Source organism: Oncorhynchus mykiss, chromosome 2, assembly GCF_057628025.1.
Source record: "Oncorhynchus mykiss isolate SJ-2025 chromosome 2, ASM5762802v1, whole genome shotgun sequence".
Lineage (NCBI taxonomy): Eukaryota > Metazoa > Chordata > Actinopteri > Salmoniformes > Salmonidae > Oncorhynchus > Oncorhynchus mykiss.
In genome coordinates, this window is record NC_143023.1 from 86,358,627 (window position 1) to 86,380,348 (window position 21,722).

General features: G+C 44.1%; 2 protein-coding genes across 52 annotated transcripts in view; one reads left to right on the forward strand and one right to left on the reverse strand.

The window, feature by feature from the left end:
- The window catches only part of LOC110498438 (CCR4-NOT transcription complex subunit 1), a 37,369-nt gene extending 23,298 nt beyond the window's left edge, over positions 1–14,071 (forward strand). For 10 of the 50 annotated variants that reach the window (XM_090211042.1, XM_090211050.1, XM_090211096.1 and 7 more), the window contains exons 22-48: positions 167–410; positions 825–965; positions 1,096–1,275; positions 1,378–1,494; positions 1,646–1,756; positions 2,363–2,440; positions 2,533–2,746; positions 3,016–3,167; positions 3,247–3,543; positions 3,639–3,779; positions 3,895–3,999; positions 4,135–4,254; positions 4,393–4,587; positions 4,726–4,868; positions 4,981–5,089; positions 5,258–5,427; positions 5,815–6,046; positions 10,577–10,825; positions 11,041–11,204; positions 11,315–11,432; positions 11,530–11,631; positions 11,709–11,882; positions 11,988–12,200; positions 12,403–12,583; positions 12,693–12,825; positions 12,937–13,071; positions 13,277–14,071. In XM_090211042.1, coding sequence (XP_090067168.1) covers positions 167–410; positions 825–965; positions 1,096–1,275; positions 1,378–1,494; positions 1,646–1,756; positions 2,363–2,440; positions 2,533–2,746; positions 3,016–3,167; positions 3,247–3,543; positions 3,639–3,779; positions 3,895–3,999; positions 4,135–4,254; positions 4,393–4,587; positions 4,726–4,868; positions 4,981–5,089; positions 5,258–5,427; positions 5,815–6,046; positions 10,577–10,825; positions 11,041–11,204; positions 11,315–11,432; positions 11,530–11,631; positions 11,709–11,882; positions 11,988–12,200; positions 12,403–12,583; positions 12,693–12,825; positions 12,937–13,071; positions 13,277–13,355 — 4,297 coding nt within the window. In that variant the 3' untranslated portion in view covers positions 13,356–14,071. The remainder of the gene's footprint in view (positions 1–166; positions 411–824; positions 966–1,095; positions 1,276–1,377; positions 1,495–1,645; positions 1,757–2,362; positions 2,441–2,532; positions 2,747–3,015; positions 3,168–3,246; positions 3,544–3,638; positions 3,780–3,894; positions 4,000–4,134; positions 4,255–4,392; positions 4,588–4,725; positions 4,869–4,980; positions 5,090–5,257; positions 5,428–5,814; positions 6,047–10,576; positions 10,826–11,040; positions 11,205–11,314; positions 11,433–11,529; positions 11,632–11,708; positions 11,883–11,987; positions 12,201–12,402; positions 12,584–12,692; positions 12,826–12,936; positions 13,072–13,276) is intronic. The other 40 variants (XM_090211105.1, XM_021575085.3, XM_021575117.3 and 37 more) reach the window with 15 other exon arrangements.
- Positions 14,072–14,099: 28 nt separating this feature from the next.
- setd6 (SET domain containing 6, protein lysine methyltransferase) lies at positions 14,100–19,955 on the reverse strand. 2 transcript variants are annotated; one of them, XM_021575228.3, is made up of 9 exons: positions 19,775–19,955; positions 19,411–19,482; positions 19,110–19,254; positions 18,885–19,026; positions 18,592–18,786; positions 15,609–15,732; positions 15,327–15,507; positions 15,060–15,202; positions 14,100–14,702 (listed from the first exon to the last, which is right to left on the reverse strand). In XM_021575228.3, exons 1-9 carry the CDS (start codon positions 19,799–19,801, stop codon positions 14,382–14,384), a joined length of 1,350 nt encoding a protein of 449 aa, XP_021430903.1. In that variant the 5' UTR covers positions 19,802–19,955; the 3' UTR covers positions 14,100–14,381. The 2 variants fall into 2 exon arrangements, with proteins under 2 accessions (XP_021430903.1, XP_021430907.1); XM_021575232.3 differs by having other exon boundaries at positions 19,890–19,952.
- Positions 19,956–21,722: the final 1,767 nt, after the last annotated feature.

Below are 21,722 nucleotides of genomic sequence, written 5' to 3' on the forward strand. Positions count from 1 at the left end.
TTTCCTGTATATTTGTGACACAATCGGTCATTCTTCATCCGTACATGTATCTTCCTTGTTTTTATACTGATTCCTGTAACTCCTGTATACTGTAACATCTTAGCCAGAGGTGCGGATCCTACTTCACGATAAATAAGTATCTTGCTCTGGCACTTTCGAATATCCTGTGCGTGCAGTATATCGAGTATGGCCAACAGTCACGGGACCCTCCGGTGAAGATGCAGGGATCCATCACCACCCCAGGAAGCCTGGCGTTGGCTCAAGCTCAGGCCTTGTCTCAGCCTCCCAAAGCCCCCCAGCCTGGACAGCCGCCCAGCACCCTGGTCACCACAGCTACCACCACCACCACTGTCGCCAAAACCACTACCATCACCCGGCCTACCCCTGGCAGCTTCAAGAAGGATGTGCCGGTGAGTACCTGGGGAAACATCAGGGAGTCTCTTGCACCATATATATGCCAATGTTTTTCTCTGGTCATGTAAAATGACTCTAGCAAACCAGTGCATCAGTTTTCCTGCGTTGCCATAGTTTGTGTCAATGGCAACATTCTGAACCGTTCTATGAGGAACGCTCTCTGGTTTTCACATTTGAAATGCTCATTTTAGTTTACAAAGACTAAAGGAATGTAAACACCAGGAAATATTTTCATTTTTAACAAATACTCGAGCCTAAAATAATGAGTTGGTGAAGCTATTTCACTGAAGAAATTCTCCAGTAGTGTAGTTGTTTGGCAAATATGCGCTCACTAAGAATTGAGGTTTCCCAAGAAGAGTTTCTAATATAGAATAGCAGCATTTTGTTTTGAATGTATATTGTAATTTCAGCCCTCCATCAACACTACAAACATCGACACACTTCTAGTAGCAACAGACCAAACCGAGGGGATTGTGGAACCCCCAGAAAATGTTCAAGAGAAAATTGCTTTCATCTTCAATAACCTGTCACAATCCAACATGACACAGAAGGTCAGTCATAGATATATTTTTGTTTACTACCTGGTGTTGCAAAAGCTTGCTATATTGAGGATCTTAGTTTTGGCCAAGATTTCTACTATTACTTCTACTAATGCTTGTGTACTTTCATCTAACTCTCAAGGTTGAGGAGTTAAAGGAGACTGTCAAAGAGGAGTTCATGCCCTGGGTCTCTCAGTATCTGGTCATGAAGAGGGTCAGCATTGAGCCCAACTTCCACAGCCTGTATTCCAACTTCTTGGACACCCTGAAGAACCCAGAGTTTGTCAAAATGGCCCTGAATGAAACTTACAGAAACATCAAGGTGAAGAGTTATTCACTTAATCAATTTTTATGGACAATAGTTTGTAAACTCATCAGATAAAGATATATTTAATTGCTAACCTTTTCTCTCTCCATGTGACAGGTTCTCCTTACCTCTGATAAGGCAGCTGCAAACTTCTCTGATCGATCCCTACTGAAGAATTTGGGTCACTGGCTTGGTATGATCACTCTGGCTAAAAACAAGCCCATCCTGTACACAGTGAGTAGATTTCCTAATTTTTAAATGTTGGCCTGTATTAAATTTTCCATTTTGTTTTCCTCCCAACAATTAACCAAATGTTTGTAATTGTGCCCCAAGGTGGTATTTTGTGTTTAACCTGTTTTATTTTTTTATTTTTTTTTCCTGTTAGGATTTGGAGGTGAAATCCCTGTTGTTGGAAGCGTATGTCAAGGGGCAGCAGGAGCTACTCTATGTGGTCCCGTTTGTGGCCAAAGTCCTGGAATCCAGTTTACGTAGCGTGGTAAAGCCACATTCTCACCAACATTTTTAAGTATATCAATATGCATCTGGATTCACATTTTAATTTCTAGGAAAACTTTTACATTGTTGACAGTGCGAATTGTTCAGTGAGCTTGAGCCCAGCACAGACTGAGCCATCCCCGGCAGGCAGGAATAGCGAGACGGCCAACACAACAGACAATATTTGGGCCTGGAGTATTTCCCCTGACTACGGCCTGCCTATTACTAGACTAGTTTTTCTTGGGCAGGTCGCATGGTCAAGAGAAATAATGGGCCCTAAGACTGATCCACAGAAAAAGAAAGTGAGCCAGTTCCATCAGGCAGAGTACCTACAGCAGCAGACAGGGAGCCAGTCAGAGCTAGATGACGTAGACAAGTATAGAATGCATTAAAGCCCACCTCCAGAGGAGGCAAAGAGGTGCAGAGTATGTGTGCAATATTTTTGTTAAAAAATATATATATACTTTTTGTTTAGGAGCCAATGGCTCTCTGGGTAATTTATTTTTACTTGTTAGCACTGGGTTTGTGTATTGGCACATTTCCTAGCTATTATGCCTTCAATGTTTTTAAGAGCAGGTTGACTTAAAAGCCATTTTAATATCCTCAGATTTTCCGACCCCAGAATCCCTGGACGATGGCCATCATGAATGTTCTGGCAGAGCTGCATACGGAGCATGATCTCAAGGTCAGGGAACCCCTTCTCTTTCATCTACCAGTCACACCATGTTTCTAAAAGTTTTCAGGTACTGATTTGTCATTGTGCTTTTCTCACTACAGCTGAATTTGAAGTTTGAGATTGAAGTGCTGTGTAAGAACTTATCATTGGACATCAATGACCTGAAGCCTGGCACCCTTCTGAAGGACAAAGACCAGTTGAAGAGACTGGAGGAACAGCTCTCTGCACCAAAGAAAGAGGCCAAGCCCCCTGAAGAAATGCTCCCTGTTGTTAGCACAGGTATCCAGCACTTTCAAATTGGGATGCCCATTGTCGGTGTGTGAATATCTTTCTAACAAATGTATTTGAATGTTTGTTTCATCTGATTGTGATGTTGGTCCCCATGTATATTGAAATGGAAATATTTCATCATAATTTGTTGAATGATTTTAGCTCATAATACGATCATTTCAATTTCAATAACCTACATTTGTTCAAGTGTTTTGCCAAGAACATTTAACCCATTGCTTTTTTTATTTGTTCTGTTCATCGAGCTGCTGCTCTCGGACTATATTTTAATCAAAATAGCATTTTGTAACCAACAGGAGACTTTCTTCCATTTGCAGCTGCGCCATCCACTCCTGCCGCAACCACCACTTGCTCAGCTACTGGTCCCCCTACCCCACAGTTTAGCTATCATGACATCAATGTGTACGCGCTTGCAGGGCTAGCCCCTCACATCAATATCAACATCAATGTAAGTAGCACTCTCACTCAAACACCTGGGTGTTGACCTACACATGGTATTTTGGGTACTAAGACTTCTCTCCCTGCAGATCCCCTTGCTCCAAGCCCACCCTCAGCTGAAGCAGTGTGTGAGACAGTCCATTGAGCGGGCCGTGCAGGAGCTCGTCCACCCTGTGGTGGACCGTTCCATCAAGATCGCCATGACTACCTGCGAGCAGATTGTCAGGAAGGACTTTGCCCTGGACTCCGAGGAGTCGCGCATGCGTGTGGCTGCCCATCACATGATGCGTAACCTGACTGCCGGCATGGCCATGATCACCTGCCGGGAGCCCCTGCTCATGAGTATCGCTACCAACCTGAAGAACAGCTTTGCCGCAGCCCTCAGGGTACAGTCGCCTTCATTCACATCCACAAAGCGCTATATAAAATAAGTCTTATTAGTGTTCCTTTTGCTTATAGCTTTGGTCCTGTCCCCCTCCAGGCCCCCACCCCCCAGCAGAGAGAGATGATGGAGGAGGCTGCTGCTAGGGTTGCCCAGGACAACTGTGAGCTGGCCTGCTGCTTCATCCAGAAGACTGCAGTGGAGAAGGCTGGCCCAGAGATGGACAAGAGACTAGCCACGGTTAGTGGTTATGGGCTCATCACCATATTGGCACTGGGATGCTGCTCTTGTCTGTTTACTGTCCACAACTTTTGTATGATGGCTGACTTGTACCTTTACTCTTTCTCTCCTGTAGGAGTTTGAGCTGAGGAAGCACGCCCGTCAGGAGGGTCGTCGCTACTGCGACCCTGTGGTGCTGACCTACCAGGCAGAGCGCATGCCAGAGCAGATCAGACTCAAGGTGAGCACACCTAGTTTATAGCACTCCACTTTCTCTCCTATTATCGGTAAAGTCAAGAAAACGTAAATTAAAAAAGGTTTTATCAAAGACTGCGTTTGCATCTGGACTATTTACTGAGCAAAATTTCTACTACAGGTTGGAGGAGTAGACCCCAAACAGCTGGCGGTGTACGAGGAGTTTGCCAGGAATGTTCCAGGCTTCCTACCCAGCAACGACCTGTCTCAGCCCACTGGATTCCTTGCCCAGCCCATGAAGGTAGACTCTCATACCACTGGAAGAGAGAACTCCCTGAAATTACATTTTCTGCTGTCTTTGACATAACCCAGTCTGATTTTAAGCTTAAGAACTTTACCCAAGTACCATATAAATGTCTCTGTCCTGTGTTTATTACAGCAACAAGCATGGGCCACAGACGATGTGGCTCAGATTTATGACAAGTGCATGGCTGACCTGGAGCAGCACCTCCATGCCATCCCCCCAGCGCTGGCCATGAACCCCCAGACTCAAGCCCTGCGCAGTCTGCTGGAGGCAGTGGCCCTGGCCAGGAACTCCCGGGATGGCATTGCTGCTCTGGGCCTGCTGCAGAAGGTCAGGGACTACTCCGCACACAACAACACTAGGAAAACATACATGGATAGAAAAGTTGTTTAGTTGTCTTTATGAATACACCGGTCTCAGTAGAAAAGATCTCTTCCTGTGTCCCTCATCTCTCCTTCCTTGTTCTAGGCTGTGGAGGGTCTGCTCGATGCCACCAGTGGTGCCGATGCTGACCTGCTCCTGCGGTACAGAGAGTGTCACCTGCTGGTGCTAAAAGCCCTCCAGGACGGCCGGGCATACGGACCACAATGGTGCAACAAACAGATTACCAGGTTGGTATCCCCTTAACCTTCCTATGGGTGGGTTAAGGTTTTTGCTCGAATGAAGAGGGGAAACTAAATCCACTCATTAATTTAATGTTTGTGATATCTTTACTTGTTCCAGGTGCCTGATTGAGTGCCGTGATGAGTACAAGTACAATGTGGAGGCTGTGGAGCTGCTGATCAGAAACCACCTGGTCAACATGCAGCAGTACGACCTGCACCTGGCACAGGTAAACACCGCTACACACCTTTTATTAAGCATTGAGATATTCTAGTGTGAGCAACGCCATCTGTCAATAGTCCATCTTGATTCTATACAACTGAATAATGAGCATGTGGTGTATTCCGTCCCTTTGTCACCATCTTAAAACCCCTGTGTGTATGTTTCTCTTGTTTAGTCTATGGAGAACGGTCTGCACTACATGGCAGTGGCATTTGCCATGCAGCTGGTAAAGCTGCTGCTGGTGGATGAGCGCAGTGTGAGCCACATCACAGAGGCCGATCTGTTCCATACCATCGAGACTCTGATGAGAACCAGCGCACACTCCAGGGCCAATGCACCCGAGGGGTGAGTCCTTTTCTGTCCTAATTTAATTAGGATTTTGGGTTGTGTTCATTAAGACACACTGTAAAATGGGTGTTAATACACTGAACAAAAATATGAATGCAACAATTTCAAAGATTTTACTGCGTTAGTTCACATGAGGAAATCAGTCAATTGAAATACATTTATGTCCTAATCTATGGGATATTTTTTTACTATCAGCTCATTAAACATGGGACTAACACTTTACATGTGGCGTATTTATATTTTGTAGTTCAGGCTGTGCCTATTTTCAGTTCGTTGTCTTCCATTTGGTGCATAATGAATAACACCTTGGAGATGTGGAGTTTATTGGGGTGTTGGTGTACATGTGTTTAGTTTTCTAACTGATTTGTGTCCTGTGATCCCCAGGCTTCCTCAGCTGATGGATGTGGTCCGCTCTAACTACGAGGCCATGATCGACCGGGCCCATGGAGGACCCAACTTTATGATGCACTCTGGCATCTCCCAAGCGTCTGAGTACGACGACCCGCCGGGCCTGAGGGAGAAGGCGGAGTACTTGCTAAGGGAATGGGTCAACCTGTACCACTCTGCAGCCGCCGGCCGGGACAGCACCAAGGCCTTTTCTGCTTTTGTGGGCCAGGTACAGCACACACACTTGTCTTTTAACCGTCTTTCCTTATGACAGGTTCCTCCAAGGCCGTTACCTGGTTTGCCTTAAAATACAAGAGCACAGCACAAGTCATGTCCTTGACAGAGTGGGTCTTAGTGCTCATGGTAGTAACCCCATTATCTTGGAACTCACTGCTGTGCTCACCAAGCAGCAGTGTTACTTATGAGACTGGACATTTATACTAAAATCTTAGTAATTTGTGTTCCTGTATCCCACGTTAACATATGACACAACGTTCAGGAAATTAATAACTTGCTTGTAACAGATATTCATATTCTATCTCTGAAACTCACTTGCATAATACCTTTGATACAGTGGTAGCAATACATGGTTATAAAATCTACTGAAAAGACAAATGCCAATGTTGTTTTTATATTCAGAACCACATTCCTGAAAAGCTTTGAAGATCTCATGTTAAATACTGTTGGAAGTAATACGGCTACAGGTTCATCTGCCGCACCTAAAGCCCATTCTGGAAGGAAGCTGCTATAGACCATGTGCTAACATTATCTGGATAACGTGTGAAATGCTTGATAATGTACAGTCGTGGTCAAAAGTTGAGAATGACACAAATATTAATTTCCACAAAGTTTGCTGCTTCAGTGTCTTTAGATATTTTTGTCAGATGTTACTATGGAATACTGAAGTATAATTACAAGCATTTCATAAGTGTCAAAGGCTTTTATTGACAATTACATAAAGTTGATGCAAAGAGTCAATATTTGCAGTGTTGACCCTTCTTTTTCAAGTCCTCTGCAATCCACCCTGGCATGCTGTCAAATAACTGATGGCAGCCCATTCTTGCATAGTCAATGCTTGGAGTTAGTCAGAATTTGTGGGGTTTTGTTTGTCCACCCGCCTCTTGAGGATTGTTCTCAATGGGATTAAGGTCTGTGGAGTTTCCTGGCCATGGACCCAAAATATTTATGTTTTGTTCCCAGAGCCACTTAGTTATCACTTTTGCCTTATGGCAAGGTGCTCCATGCTGGAAAAGGCATTGTTCGTCACTAAACTGTTCCTGGATGCTTGGGAGAAGTTGCTCTTGGAGGATGTGTTGGTACCATTCTTTATTCATGGCTGTGTTCTTAGGCAAAATTGTGAGTCAGCCACTCCCTTGGCTGAGAAGCAACCCCAAACATGAACATGCCCCGATCCCGCAGCTGAATCAACTTTAGGAGACGGTCCAGGCGCTTGCTGGACATTTTTGGGCGCCCTGAAGCCGCCTTCACAACAATTGAACCACTCCTTGAAGTTCTTGATGATCTGATAAATGGTTGATTCAGGTGCAATATCCTTGCCTGTGAAGCCTTTTTTGTGCAAAGCAGTGATGACGGCACGTGTTTCCTTGCAGGTAACCATGGCTGACAGAGGAAGAACAATGATTCCAAGCACCACCCTCCTTTTGAAGCTTCCAGTCTGTTATTTGAACTCAATCCGCATGACTGTGATCTCCAGACTTGTCCCTGTCAACAGTCACACCAGTGTTAACGAGAGAATCACTGACATGTCAGCTGGTCCTTTTATGAAAGGGCTGAAATACAGGTGAAATGGTTTTGGGGATTCAGTTCATTTGCATGGCGAAGAGGGACTTGGCAATTAATTGCAATTCATCTGATCACTCTTCATAACATTCTGGAGTATATGCAAATTGCCATCATACAAACTGAGGCAGCAGTGAAAATGTAATATTTGTCATTCTCAACTTTTGGCCACGACTGTATGTGATATCAACAGAGGTATATTTTCCGGGTGATTTTAAATATTGACTGGCTTTCATCAAGTTGCCCACTCAAGAAAAAGCTTCAAACTGTAACCAGTGCCTGCAACCTGGTTCAGGTTATCGGTCAACCTACCAGTGTAGTTACCAACAGGAATGAAATCATCATATATTGATCACATCTTTACTAATACTGCAGAAATTTGCTTGAAAGCAGTATCCGGATGTAGTGATCACAATATAGTAGCCATATCTAGGATTTCCAAAGGCTGGGCCTAATATAGTGTATGAGGTCATACAATACATTTTGTAGTGATTCCTATGTTGATGTGAAGAGTATTTGTTGGTCTGTGGTGCCGCTGGACACATTTATGAAATTGCTTATTCCAATTACTAATAAGCATTCACCCATTAAGAAAATGACTAAGAACGGTTAAATCCTGTGGATTGAGGAATTGAAAAATTCTATGGTTGAGAGGGATGAGGCAAAAGGAATGGCAAATAAGTCTGCCTGCACAACCGATTGGCAAAGGTATTGAGAAATCATGACTAAACAATAAAATAAACTGTACTTTTCCAAGTAAAACTGACCAAATTATGAAAGACAAGTGTTGTAATTTTGAATTCTGTGAAGTGAGTGTGGAAGAGGAACAAATGATTGTCTATCAATAATGACAGGACACCGGGGTCTGACAACTTGGATGGAGAAGTACTGAGGATAAGACAATATTGCCACTCCTATTTGCCATATTTTCAATTTAAGACTACTAGGAAGTGTGTGCCCTCAGGCCTGGAGGGAAGCGTAAATCATTCCGCTACATAAGAATAGTAAAGCCCCCTTTACTGGCTCAAATAGTAGACAAATCAGCCTATTAGTAAACTTTTGGAAAAAATGGTTTGACCAGATACATTATTTTACAGTAAACTTTCAGCTGCTTATAGGAAAGGACATTCAACAAGCACAGCTGTTACACAAATTACTGTTTGGCTGAGAAATTGATAAGATTGGGGGGCTGTTAAATTTCAATGTTGCTTTTGACATTATCGATCATAGTCTGCTTGTGGAGACTTTTTTTTTTGTTATGGCTTTATGGATAATGAGTTACGTGTCTAACAGAACACAGAAGGTGTACTTTAATAGATGCCTTTCCAACATAATCCAGGTAGAATCAGGAATTCCCCAGGGCAGCCTATTTATTTTCTAATGAGTAAAGCCAGTGTCTGTATGCAAATGTTTTCTTTTTTGTTATTTTACCAGGTAAGTTGACTGAGAACAAGTTCTCATTTGCAGCAACGACCTGGGGAATAGTTACAGGGGAGAGGGGGATGAATGAGCCAATTGTAAACTGGGGATTATTAGGTGACCGTGATGGTTTGAGGGCCAGATTGGGAATTTAGCCAGGACACCGGGGTTAACACCCCTACTCTAACAATAAGTGCCATGGGATCTTTAATGACCTCAGTCAGGACACCCGTTTAATGTCCCATCCGAAAGACTGCTCCCTACACAGGGCAGTGTCCCCAATCACTGCCCTGGGGCATTGGGATATTTTTTTTAGACCAGAGGAAAGAGTGCCTCCTACTGGCACTTCAACACCACTTCCAGCAGCATCTGGTCTCCCATCCAGGAACTGACCAGGACCAACCCTGCTTAGCTTCAGAAGCAAGCCAGCGGTGGTATGCAGGGTGGTATGCTGCTGGATGACTCAACACCTATACTCGTCAGCGACTGAAATGACTGCACCACTTAACAAAAAGCTGCAGTTTCAGAATGGGTGGCAAGGAATAAGTTAGCCCTAAATATTTCTAAAAGCATTGTATTTGGGACAAATCATTCACTTTAACATCAACTAAATATTGTAATGAATGTGGAAATTGAGCATGTTGAGGTGACTAAACTGCTTGGAGTAACCCTGGATTGTAAACTGTCATGGTCAAAACATGTTGATACAACAGTAGCTAAGATGGGAAGAAGTCTGTCCATAATAAAGCGCTGCTCTGCCTTAACAACACTATAAACAAGGCAGGCCCTAGTTTTGTCGCACCTGGTCTACTGTTCATTCGCGTGGTCCGGTGCCACAAAGAGGGACTTAGGAAAATTGCAATTGGCTCAGAACAGGGCAACACGACTGGCCCTTAAATGTACACGGAGAGCTAACAGTAATGATATGCTTGTCAATCTTTCCTGGCTCAGTGATAGAGAGTGACTTCATCACTACTTGTTTTTGTAAGATGTGTTGACAAGCTGAATACACAGAGCTGTCTGTTTTTAAACTACTAGCACACAGCTTGGACACCAACCATACCCCACAAGACATGCCACCAGAGGTTTCTTCACAATCCCCAAGTCCAGAACAGACTATGGGAGACGCACAGTACTACATAGAGCCATGACTACATAGAGCCATGACTACATTGATCTCTATTCCACATCAGGTAACTGATGCAAGCAGTAGAATCGGATAAAAATACACCTTATGGAACAGCGGGAACTGTGAAAAGATGCACAGCTACCGACACATGCGCACGCACGTACATTGTGTTATCATACATTTTGTGTTGTGGATATGTGGTGTTCTATGATGTAATGTAAGTGTCTTGATGTGTTTGGACCCCAGGAAGAGTAGCTGCTTCCTTGGGACCAGATAATGGATCCCTAATAAAATACAAATACACAGTAGCTGTTCATTTCAGGAAAAAATAAACAACAATTCTAACTACATTATGGAAGACGGTAGAAGCGAATGGCAATTCTCACTACTGTACTTAATTGTCCTCCCCAGATGCACCAGCAGGGCATTCTGAAGACCGATGACCTGATCACGCGTTTCTTCCGGCTGTGCACAGAGATGTGTGTGGAGATCAGCTACCGCGCCCAGGCCGAGCAGCAGCACAATCCTGCGGCCAGTGCCGCCATCATCAGAGCCAAGTGCTACCACAACCTGGATGCCTTTGTTCGCCTCATCGCTCTGCTGGTCAAGCACTCTGGAGAGGCCACCAACACAGTCACCAAGATCAACCTGCTCAACAAGGTAAGAATTAGGAGGATGCTCACCATGGAGGCTGAATAATAAGCTTTCTGCTTTGTAAAGATCTCTCAAAGACAATCTTAGATTTGAAAACCTCAAACTGCAATATCAAATAAATGTATATATATTTTTTTTTCATACACATCAGATTTAAGATAAGAAATGCTCTTGATGTCATGATTACTGGGCTCATCTGAATGCCCCTTGACTGGTCTCAGGTTCTAGGTATTGTGGTTGGAGTGCTGATCCAGGACCATGATGTAAGACAGACAGAGTTTCAGCAGTTGCCTTACCACCGCATCTTCATCATGCTGCTGCTTGAGCTCAATGCCCCCGAGCATGTGCTGGAGACCATCAACTTCCAGACCCTCACCGCCTTCTGGTAAATGCTGCCATGTCTGTTAGACAATATTGATCACTGATTGTCAAGATATCTTAAAGGTTACTTTCCTCAACTCTGTATGATGTATCGTTTTTTTCCCTTATCCACAGCAACACTTTCCACATCCTGAGGCCTACCAAAGCTCCTGGCTTTGTCTACGCTTGGCTGGAGTTGATCTCTCACCGGATCTTCATCGCCAGGATGCTGGCACACACCCCACAGCAGAAGGCAAGGACAAGTCACTGACGTGTTAATGCAATGTCTGGGTGGGTGTTTTTGCTGCTTAAAAGCAACCATTGATAACCTTTGTTTTCTTTTCTCTTAGGGTTGGCCCATGTATGCCCAGCTGCTCATTGATCTTTTCAAATACCTAGCGCCCTTCCTGAGGAATGTTGAGCTCAACAAACCTATGCAAATCCTCTACAAGGTATGTAAACTGCTCTAAATGTTTTTGTTTTTCCCTTGAAATGACTAGTACTGACTGGATTTTTCTCCTGTCCTCAGGGTACCCTGCGTGTCCTGCTTGTCTTGCTGCATGACTTCCCAGAGTTCCTGTGTGACTACCACTATGGCTTCTGTGATGTCATCCCGCCCAACTGCATCCAGCTCCGCAACCTGATCCTGAGTGCCTTCCCACGCAATATGAGACTTCCAGACCCCTTCACTCCCAATCTGAAGGTACAGCTGAATGACAGACCCTAAATACATTCTTGCACAGGAAATGGTCTTCTGTAACTCTTAAGGTTTAGTCAATATTTTTTTGTTTTACTTTTTCTTTACTAGGTTGACATGCTCAGCGAGATCAACATTGCTCCACGCATCCTCACTAACTTTACCGGAGTGATGCCCTCTCAGTTCAAGAAGGATCTGGACTCGTACCTGAAGACGCGCTCCCCTGTCACCTTCCTCTCTGAGCTCCGCAGCAATCTGCAGGTAGGGGGCGCCACTCTGGGTCCCTGGAAGTATTTGCAGCACAACGACACATCTTTAGACCAGGTTAAGTTTTGACTCTGAGCGAATGTTCAAATGTGGATTTTTGTCATGCGTTGTTTCTGAAGTGTCATCATACAACACATGGGTGTTTCATTGCGTGTCTAGATCTAAGCAATGCAATCTGGAAACAAAACTAGTCTCCTTCCATTGCGTAGTGTTGGTTTTACATTTTTGTTCTCCTTTTTACCCAACAACCCTCTTCTAGGTGTCAAATGAGCCAGGCAATCGTTACAACATCCAGCTGATCAATGCACTGGTGCTGTATGTGGGGACCCAGGCCATCGCACACATCCACAACAAGGGCAGCACTCCCTCCATGAGCACCATCACTCACTCAGCCCACATGGACATCTTCCAGAACCTGGCTGTGGACCTGGACACTGAGGGTAAGACACACACACACACACACACACACACACACACACACACACACAAAAGCAAACTTTTTTGTTTGTTTTTGTATACAGTGGTATTCTCTCATTCCTTTGTTCCCAGGGCGCTATCTCTTCCTGAATGCGATTGCTAATCAGCTGCGCTACCCAAACAGCCACACCCATTACTTTAGCTGCACCATGCTCTACCTGTTTGCTGAGGCCAACACGGAGGCAATCCAGGAGCAGATCACCAGGTAAATGTTGTTCTCTACAAAAAGTTATTGCATTGCAGAACTACCTACATTTCATGGATCTGTTTCCTTTCCAATTGTATTTTGTTAAGTAGCTTTTTCTCCTGTCTGCAGGGTTCTTCTGGAGAGGCTTATTGTGAACAGGCCTCACCCCTGGGGACTGCTCATCACGTTCATCGAGCTCATCAAGAACCCTGCCTTCAAGTTCTGGAGCCACGACTTTGTGCACTGTGCCCCAGAGATCGAAAAGTATGTGCTCATTCACTCTCTACCAGAGTTGGCTTCTCACTCAGCTGAGATGACTTCACCTGCAGAGTAGATGCTGGAGGATAACCAGTTAGCAGCACGTTGTGTTCATGCTCTGCTTTATTCAACAACAAAGAAATATCATTCTAAGATAAGCTGCAATGGAAGGACTTGGATTAAAAGCCCTCCGCTGTCTTCTCTCTCTCAGGTTGTTCCAGTCAGTGGCTCAGTGCTGCATGGGGCAAAAGCAGGCTCAGCAGGTGATGGAGGGCACTGGTGCCAGTTAGTCAGCCTGCAGGAGAGATGCTAGGGCCAAACCCTCCATCCCTGGACCCACCCCACAGATGCCCCACCCCCCTATTACTGTTAGCACTGGATGAACTGGAAACGCTGATTTGAAGTTTAAGGACTGCTGCTCATGGATCTTTTTTTTTTTTTTTTGGCCTGGATATGGCCTGGAGTTGAATGCTGTTTAATATAATTTTGATGTAAATATTAAAAGGGAGAGAGCTCCATGTCTGAAAGGAGTGTCCAACAAATTATCTAACATGTAAAGATGACGTGTACAGACACACATTCACTCACTACCAAAGCCCTGTTTTGTCTCCCTCCTACATTGTTTTACATATTTCTTGACTGATTTATTTGCGTTGAGGCTTAATGGATAGTGGATTTAATAAAAAGCAGCCTAATTTGATTTGAGTGGGAAGAAAGGTTCTCCTGGGTTCACTCCTTTATCTGCTTGGGGTGTGGTGGGGGTCAATGGTCTTTCCATTTTAAAGTGGGTTAGGTTCTCCCCGGCACTTGGAAAATTTGAGATGACTAATTGAACCTTAATTTGTACAAAGATCCAAATTGTGGACCAATACAGCCCATTTTGTAAGGATTTTGAATGTTTTGTAAATGTATTGGTCCGTGTGTATTTTGTAATTCTTTTAGTTCTTGCTACTTATTTCCTGTATGTATGCATACTGTAGTTAACTCATTAAACAATTCAACTGCATTTGTTTCCCTCAGTGATAACAAATGGAAACTGCTGTTTGTTTTATTATGCAAAACATGATAGTGTACATTACGATATGTTTAACAAGCAGTTCACTCGACAGCTGCGGCCACCTAAGGTCCATTGCCGGTTTGGGTAACTTATAATGACCCATGAAGTACTTCCAACAGTCTCAAAGAAGCCATTGCTCATCAGTCACATAAATTCACAAGAATATACAGTTAAAATAGGCCTAAAGCTGGCCACTGGCTCTAACCCTTTAGGCTTGTTTTGAGTGGAGATCATAAATCGGCGTGCTTTTTGTGGGAACTTATGGTTTGGTGAGCTCCAGAAGCTGATGCAGGATAGTCTTCTGTCCGTAGCGGACCTGGAGTGCTCTCCTCTGCCGGCTGCTCAGTTTTGCATAGCCATCTTTATCCTCCAGCAGCACCTTGTCTCTCAGCATATCCTCCCCATAAGAGGCCAGTGTGAAGCGGGCTGCAGCGTGCACCAGATGCCTCCAGAGAGGGGGCAGACTAGGCAGGCCTTCGTTGGAGAGTGCCTGCAACATTTTCTCCTCGTCATCATCTGCCTCCTCCCAGCCTTCGTTCTCTCTGAAGTCCTCAAACTCCTCTACTGACATGCACAGGATCTAGGGAGAGGCAAACAGCAATGTATTTTTTTAATTTTACCTTTAACTAGGCAAGTCGGTTAAGAACAAATTCTTATTTTCAATGATGGCCTAGGAACAGTGGGTTAACTGCCTGTTCAGGGGCAGATTTGTACCTTGTCAGCTCAGCTCACTTGCAACCTTCCGGTTACTAGTCCAACGCTCTAACCACTAGGCTACCCTGCCACCCCAGTAGTATACTGGATAGTCTTGATTATGAACTGGGTGGTTCGAGCTCTGGTGTATCGGACCACATACCACTTTTTTACAGCAATAAGGCCAATATGCCGTGGTATATTTGCCAAATACCCCACCCCCTCATTGCTTAAATATGGTTACCTTGAGTGTTGTGTACATCTCTGTGTCAGTGAGGGACCCTGACTTTCCAAAGATAAACACTCCCTTGTCTCCAACCATCTCCATCTCACACAAAAGACTCCACTTCTCCACAAGGAGGCGCTGTTCGGCTTCAGACCGAGTCACTGAGATGTGGAAGAAGAGGATGGAACAGACGTGAAATTGTCAAAACCATAAGGACAATTTAGAAATCTGGTCTCTAATTTGGGTTGATTCAGTTTGTGTATTAGTTGTCTGATCAGTAATCACCTTGCACAGCTGCTTTGTATACATTGGACATGGGTATGTCTGCCGTGTCGTTGCTATTACTTTGATATGGCTCGGCAAAGCCATACATGTGTAGGAGCTGCCAGTTGGCCATCTGACCATATGTGTTGAACACCTCCTCTCCTTTCCGGATACTTCGCACTGACACCATCTTCAAACACTCCTGTGAATGCAGAGAGAAAAAAGGACATATCATATTCTTGCTATACACCCACTATATAGGATTAGTGAACAGAATGTCAACTGTACGGGGGTTTTACTCACGGGTGTGTATTCCAGATTGGCGTTGTGATTTGACACATGGTTCAACATGTCCGCAATGGGCACCATCATGGGAGGATTGGGGTCCTTCTCATCCTCATCCTCCTCATCCAGGGGCTCCTGGAAACTGCAGAAGAAATGAGATGGAATGGATTATGGGATTGTATTCAGAGCCAGACAGCAAACTGATCAGCACTTGAAGAGTATCAGTAGCACTACAAAAGCGTCAAACACTCCAGCTGTTCCATCAAAATGGACAACATACTGAAGAAAGACAAATCCTTGACAGGTAAATCACCTCCAAAGCTTGATGGACCATGAAGCTGGACACAAGTAATGAGGGAGAAGGTGAATGTTGTTTAAACAGCCATGAAGTTTTTCCTTATAGTACTGTATAGTAAGACACTGGTCTCACCTGGGGTGTAGCCTCTGCCGAGTCCCCAACAACCGGATGTTCCGGTTTTCAGGGGAAATGGGAAAAGAGCCTGTGATGAGACACGCGACTTCCACTTTTGGACTCCACTCCATCTTAACTCCTCCACATTTACTGAATTGGTTGAACAGTGCAGAAGAACCTCCTGACAGATTTTTTCTTCTCGTCAAGAACAGTATGTAGGGGAACTAGTTTTGTGTGTTTCTTTCACACCTGCTATGTTAGGTTACCTGGGGTGTGGTGTGTGTAAATCATCCAATCACAAGAGGGGTGTGTTGTGTGGAAATCATCACCCAATCACAGGAGTGGCTTTCGAAGGAATATTGTAGAGAATCTGGGTTGAATGTATGCTGCCAGAAACAAACCTGGTTCCCCCAAAACACATCAGCAATATTTTAAGTTGCTGTTCCTTAGCTTGGTTATCCAGTTACACTTCAGCTTTATCAGTGATTTGTGTAAAATGAACAATACAAATATGGGCTTAAATTGTAAATACAAAGATATTGACTTATACATAGAAGTACTGTCAACTTCTGTAACTGTTCAATTATGCACCTTTGAAGTGTAACCGATTGCTTTGCAGTAGTGGTCTTCACGGGTCCAACAATTTTCTAACTTGTATTTATTATCATTTGTTTTATCATCATCATTATTATTATTGTAGGCATATTTAAAAATCTAAGCCAGTTCTTTATATATGCAAAAAGTATTGTTTCAGTTTGTTGATACATTTTAAAAATTGTGTTCTAACTGTCTTCTTAATTTTGTTCTAAGTATTTAGTTGAAGATTGGTTAAAAAAAAAAATAGACCTGTTGTAAAAAAAAATAGACCTGTTGTAAAAAATAATAGACCTGTTGTAAAAAATAATAGACCTGTTGTAAAAAATAATAGACCTGTTGTAAAATAATTAGCATTAGCCTATTGCTGTAATTTGTTGGGTAGGTCTGCGATAGGCACTTGCTTTGTTGGTAATTTCAGCAAGCTAGGCCTGTACAAAACGTTTGTTTAGGTTTAAACCAGTTCTTTAAATAGGATATGCAACACGTGTTTTGTTTAATTCTGTTGAGACAGAATATGCTGTTCATATTTTCCCAATAACATGTCTCCGGCCTACTTTTGATATTACCCTAATAAAGTTACGAAACGTTTGTGAAGGTTTAGTGTGTTATGGCTATTATTAGGCTTAGCTATGAAGGCAGTGCACATCAGCGTTCCAACTGACTCCTGAACTTGAGGTGCAGAAGACTGTTTTAGGCCTACCAATGCTTATCTTTGTAAAAAATATATTTTGATTGAAAATTAACAAATTTGCCCCCTTCTTTACGACTATATCTCTATAGCGGTAGTTAACTATCTGACAAGCATAAAGAAATGCATGTCGATGTCGGGAACATGGCGCTGGCACTTCTCCATCTTTCTCTTGGTCTCTCTAGAGCTAGGTTTCTCTTGGTCTCTCTAGAGCTAGGTTTCTCTTGGTCTCTCTAGAGCTAGGTTTCTCTTGGTCTCTCTAGAGCTAGGTTTCTCTTGGTCTCTCTAGAGCTAGGTTTCTCTTGGTCTCTCTAGAGCTAGGTTTCTCTTGGTCTCTCTAGAGCTAGGTTTCTCTTGGTCTCCAGAGAGCTAGGTTTCTCTTGGTCTCCAGAGAGCTAGGTTTCTCTTGGTCTCTCTAGAGCTAGGTTTCTCTTGGTCTCTCTAGAGCTAGGTTTCTCTTGGTCTCTCTAGAGCTAGGTTTCTCTTGGTCTCTCTAGAGCTAGGTTTCTCTTGGTCTCTCTAGAGCTAGGTTTCTCTTGGTCTCTCTAGAGCTAGGTTTCTCTTGGTCTCTCTAGAGCTAGGTTTCTCTTGGTCTCTCTAGAGCTAGGTTTCTCTTGGTCTCTCTAGAGCTAGGTTTCTCTTGGTCTCTCTAGAGCTAGGTTTCTCTTGGTCTCTCTAGAGCTAGGTTTCTCTTGGTCTCTCTAGAGCTAGGTTTCTCTTGCTTTATATTTTAAATATATCATACAGTGGCGCTTAGGCCTATATAAATATAATGCTTGATGTATTTAGCACTCAAATCTCTGACAGCTGAACATTGAGGTGGACAAATATAAAGTCAAAAACAATAGGATATAACATTTTGAATATGCTACACATCGATGATTTTTGTATATTTTTTATTGGGTTATAGGCAGTTTTTAAGGACACATAACTATGTATCATTTGGCCATTATCGCTCATTTATTGATGGCGCTGGTAGCAGCCAGTCAGAGGTTTCTTTCTCGCCCTTTCTTCTCTCGGATTCGAAACGGCACGGTCTGTTTGGATCTGTTTTTCCACAGGCCTTTTTGGGACTGGTCTGATTGTTCTCAGGTCCATTCGGAACAGGTCTTGGTTTTAAAATGTTTTAATTTATGCACATCTGGTCAGGTGGGAAAGCCACGGACCCAGTTCGGAACAGGTCTAACTTTTTGAACCCGTGTAGACCTCTGCAATATGTTCCAAATGTACAAGCAGCTTAGTAGAACGCCTGTCACCCCACTCCTCCTCATGCTTTCCTTGGTGCCTGAGCCATACAACCTCACCTGTAAGCCATGACAAAAGCCACCAGGCTTCTGTAGAGGTCCAGTGTATGTCTCTCTGGGTCCCACAGGTCAGGGTGTAACGTAATGAAAGGTAGGACGATGTCTTTGTACTCTTTCTGGATGTTGGTGAGGTCAGTATCCACCGCCTCTGGGATCCCTGTCCCCTTCAGGAGTCTGTCCCGCTCATCCTTTGACCTACAAATCACATCCACAAAATACAACTCAGAATACTCAAATGCAACAGTTTACTCAACTCAAGAATATTAGAACATACTGTATGTGTTTGCCCTTACCAGAACATGGGGTGATCCAGAGCTGTGAAGTCAGACCAGAGGGATAGGTAAGGCCTCCAGTGGGACTGGGGAGATGTGTACTCATACATCAGTGCCAGGAGGAGGGGCACCCATCCAGACGTGTTCTCCAAAGATGCTTTACCTAGGGAGGAACAGATGTTTTCTTTGGGGGCCTCCAACAAGAGGTGTGTGTGTGTGTGTGTGTGTGTGTGTGTGTAGTCTCACCCTCCTCCAGCACAGCCAGGACCTTGGTGGTGCCTTGGTGCAGAAGAGCCATTCTGGGTATAGTAAAGAGCAACTCTCCTTCATCTATGTCCTCCTTAGCCAGCATGCCATACTCTGCCACTGTGCCCTCATTGCTGATGTACACCTTGGAGAATGAATACAACTGAATGACCATTAACACAGAACCCATATCAATAGTCTGGTGAGTTCCAACCCCAATAATCCTGTAGGTATGTGAAATACATGGCATTTTACAAATTGCAGACAATGTCTTTGTACGCTTTCTGATTGTTGTGATTACCTTGTTGTTGAGTTTCAGCCCCACTCCTTCACACCACTGTAGGAAGCTCTGGAGAGGGTCGCTGCCCTCTGTCTACACAGGAAACAAGGATCATCACACCATCAGACTCCCATGACCAAACAATAATCAACGATGCAGACTGGTAAGATTAAACATATTGACACGTGCAAAAAAAACACCACTATCAAAGATTCTTATTCACCTAGTTTGCTAGTTATTCCTACGGGTTGGTAACTTTCAAGCTAGCTAGCATTCATAACTTGAAATCGTGAACCCATGAGCTAGCTAGCTAGTCGCATCACTAACAACAACGCGTTTTCCAACATACAAGTATGTAGCTTAGCAAAATAAACCATATCTCTACCTTGAGTCTTTTAGCATCGGTTGCCATGCTGTGCAAGAAATTGTGCTGTTGTACAACTCAAATATTAGTGTAATTCACGAATAATTTAATACAAAGTAGATTCCAGAAAGCTTACGCTATTGGTATGTGTTCATTTCCGCAAACCACGTGTGTCGCATCTTTGACGTCATGTCGCAGTACTACATGGTCATGTCAAAACATAATAAAATATTTATTTAAATGTTTAAAGTTTCTTTCGGCATGGTTGGTCATTGTGATTACATTTTAATTTCCCCCCTTAATTTTTAAAATAATTCTGGCTGTGTTTATTATTGAAATACAATGCTCAAAAAAATAAAGGGAACACTTAAACAACACAATGTAACTCCAAGTCAATCACACTTCTGTGAAATCAAACTGTCCACTTAGGAAGCAACACTGATTGACAATAAATTTCACATGCTGTTGTGCAAATGGAATAGACAACAGGTGGAAATTATAGGCAATTAGCAAGACACCCCCAATAAAGGAGTGGTTCTGCAGGTGGTAACCACAGACCACTTCTCAGTTCCTATGCTTCCTGGCTGATGTTTTGGTCACTTTTGAATGCTGGCGGTGCTTTCACTCTAGTGGTAGCATGAGACGGAGTCTACAACCCACACAAGTGGCTCAGGTAGTGCAGCTCATCCAGGATGGCACATCAATGCGAGCTGTGGCAAGAAGGTTTGCTATGTCTGTCAGCGTAGTGTCCAGAGCATGGAGGCGCTACCAGGAGACAGGCCAGTACATCAGGAGACGTGGAGGAGGCCGTAGGAGGGCAACAACCCAGCAGCAGGACCGCTACCTCCGCCTTTGTGCAAGGAGGAGCAGGAGGAGCACTGCCAGAGCCCTGCAAAATGACCTCCAGCAGGCCACAAATGTGCATGTGTCTGCTCAAACGGTCAGAAACAGACTCCATGAGGGTGGTATGAGGGCCCGACGTCCACAGGTTGGGGTTGTGCTTACAGCCCAACACCGTGCAGGACGTTTGGCATTTGCCAGAGAACACCAAGATTGGCAAATTCGCCACTGGCGCCCTGTGCTCTTTACAGATGAAAGCAGGTTCACACTGAGCACATGTGACAGACGTGACAGAGTCTGGAGACGCCATGGAGAACGTTCTGCTGCCTGCAACATCCTCCAGCATGACCGGTTTGGCGGTGGGTCAGTCATGGTGTGGGGTGGCATTTCTTTTGGGGGGCAGCACAGCCCTCCATGTGCTCGCCAGAGGTAGCCTGACTGCCATTAGGTACCGAGATGAGATCCTCAGACCCCTTGTGAGACCATATGCTGGTGCGGTTGGCCCTGCGTTCCTCCTCATGCAAGACAATGCTAGACCTCATGTGGCTGGAGTGTGTCAGCAGTTCCTGCAAGAGGAAGGCATTGATGCTATGGACTGGCCCGCCCGTTCCCCAGACCTGAATCCAATTGAGCACATCTGGGACTGTCCAGGAGTTGGCGGATGCTTTAGTCCAGGTCTGGGAGGAGATCCCTCAGGAGACCATCCACCACCTCATCAGGAGCATGCCCAGGTGTTTTAGGGAGGTCATACAGGCACGTGGAGGCCACACACACTACTGAGCCTCATTTTGACTTGTTTTAAGGACATTACATCAAAGTTGGATCAGCCTGTAGTGTGGTTTTCCACTTTAATTTTGAGTGTGACTGTGTGATTTTGTTGTCAGCACATTCAACTATGTAAATAAAAAAGTATTTAATAAGAATATTTTATTCATTCAGATCTAGGATGTGTTATTTTAGTGTTCCCTTTATTTTTTTGAGCAGTGTACATTATTTTATCATTTTTATATTGGTCAAATATTTGGGGAAGCCTGGCTTCCCTTGGCATCCATGAATACATGCCACTGCTCCTAACTAGTTCCTTACATCAAGTCTGTAGGGTTTGGTGGACAGAGTAATACCAAACACA

Bases quoted from the DNA above. Each gene is read 5' to 3' on its own strand.
- setd6 (XM_021575228.3), bottom strand. From the start codon at position 19,801: ATGGCAACCGATGCTAAAAGACTCAAG. The intron at 15,203-15,326 runs GTGATTACTGAT...TCCACATCTCAG, and splicing joins ATACAAAGCAGCTGTGCAAG to TGACTCGGTCTGAAGCCGAA. The intron at 14,703-15,059 runs GTAACCATATTT...GCCTCTCCCTAG, and splicing joins AGATGTACACAACACTCAAG to ATCCTGTGCATGTCAGTAGA.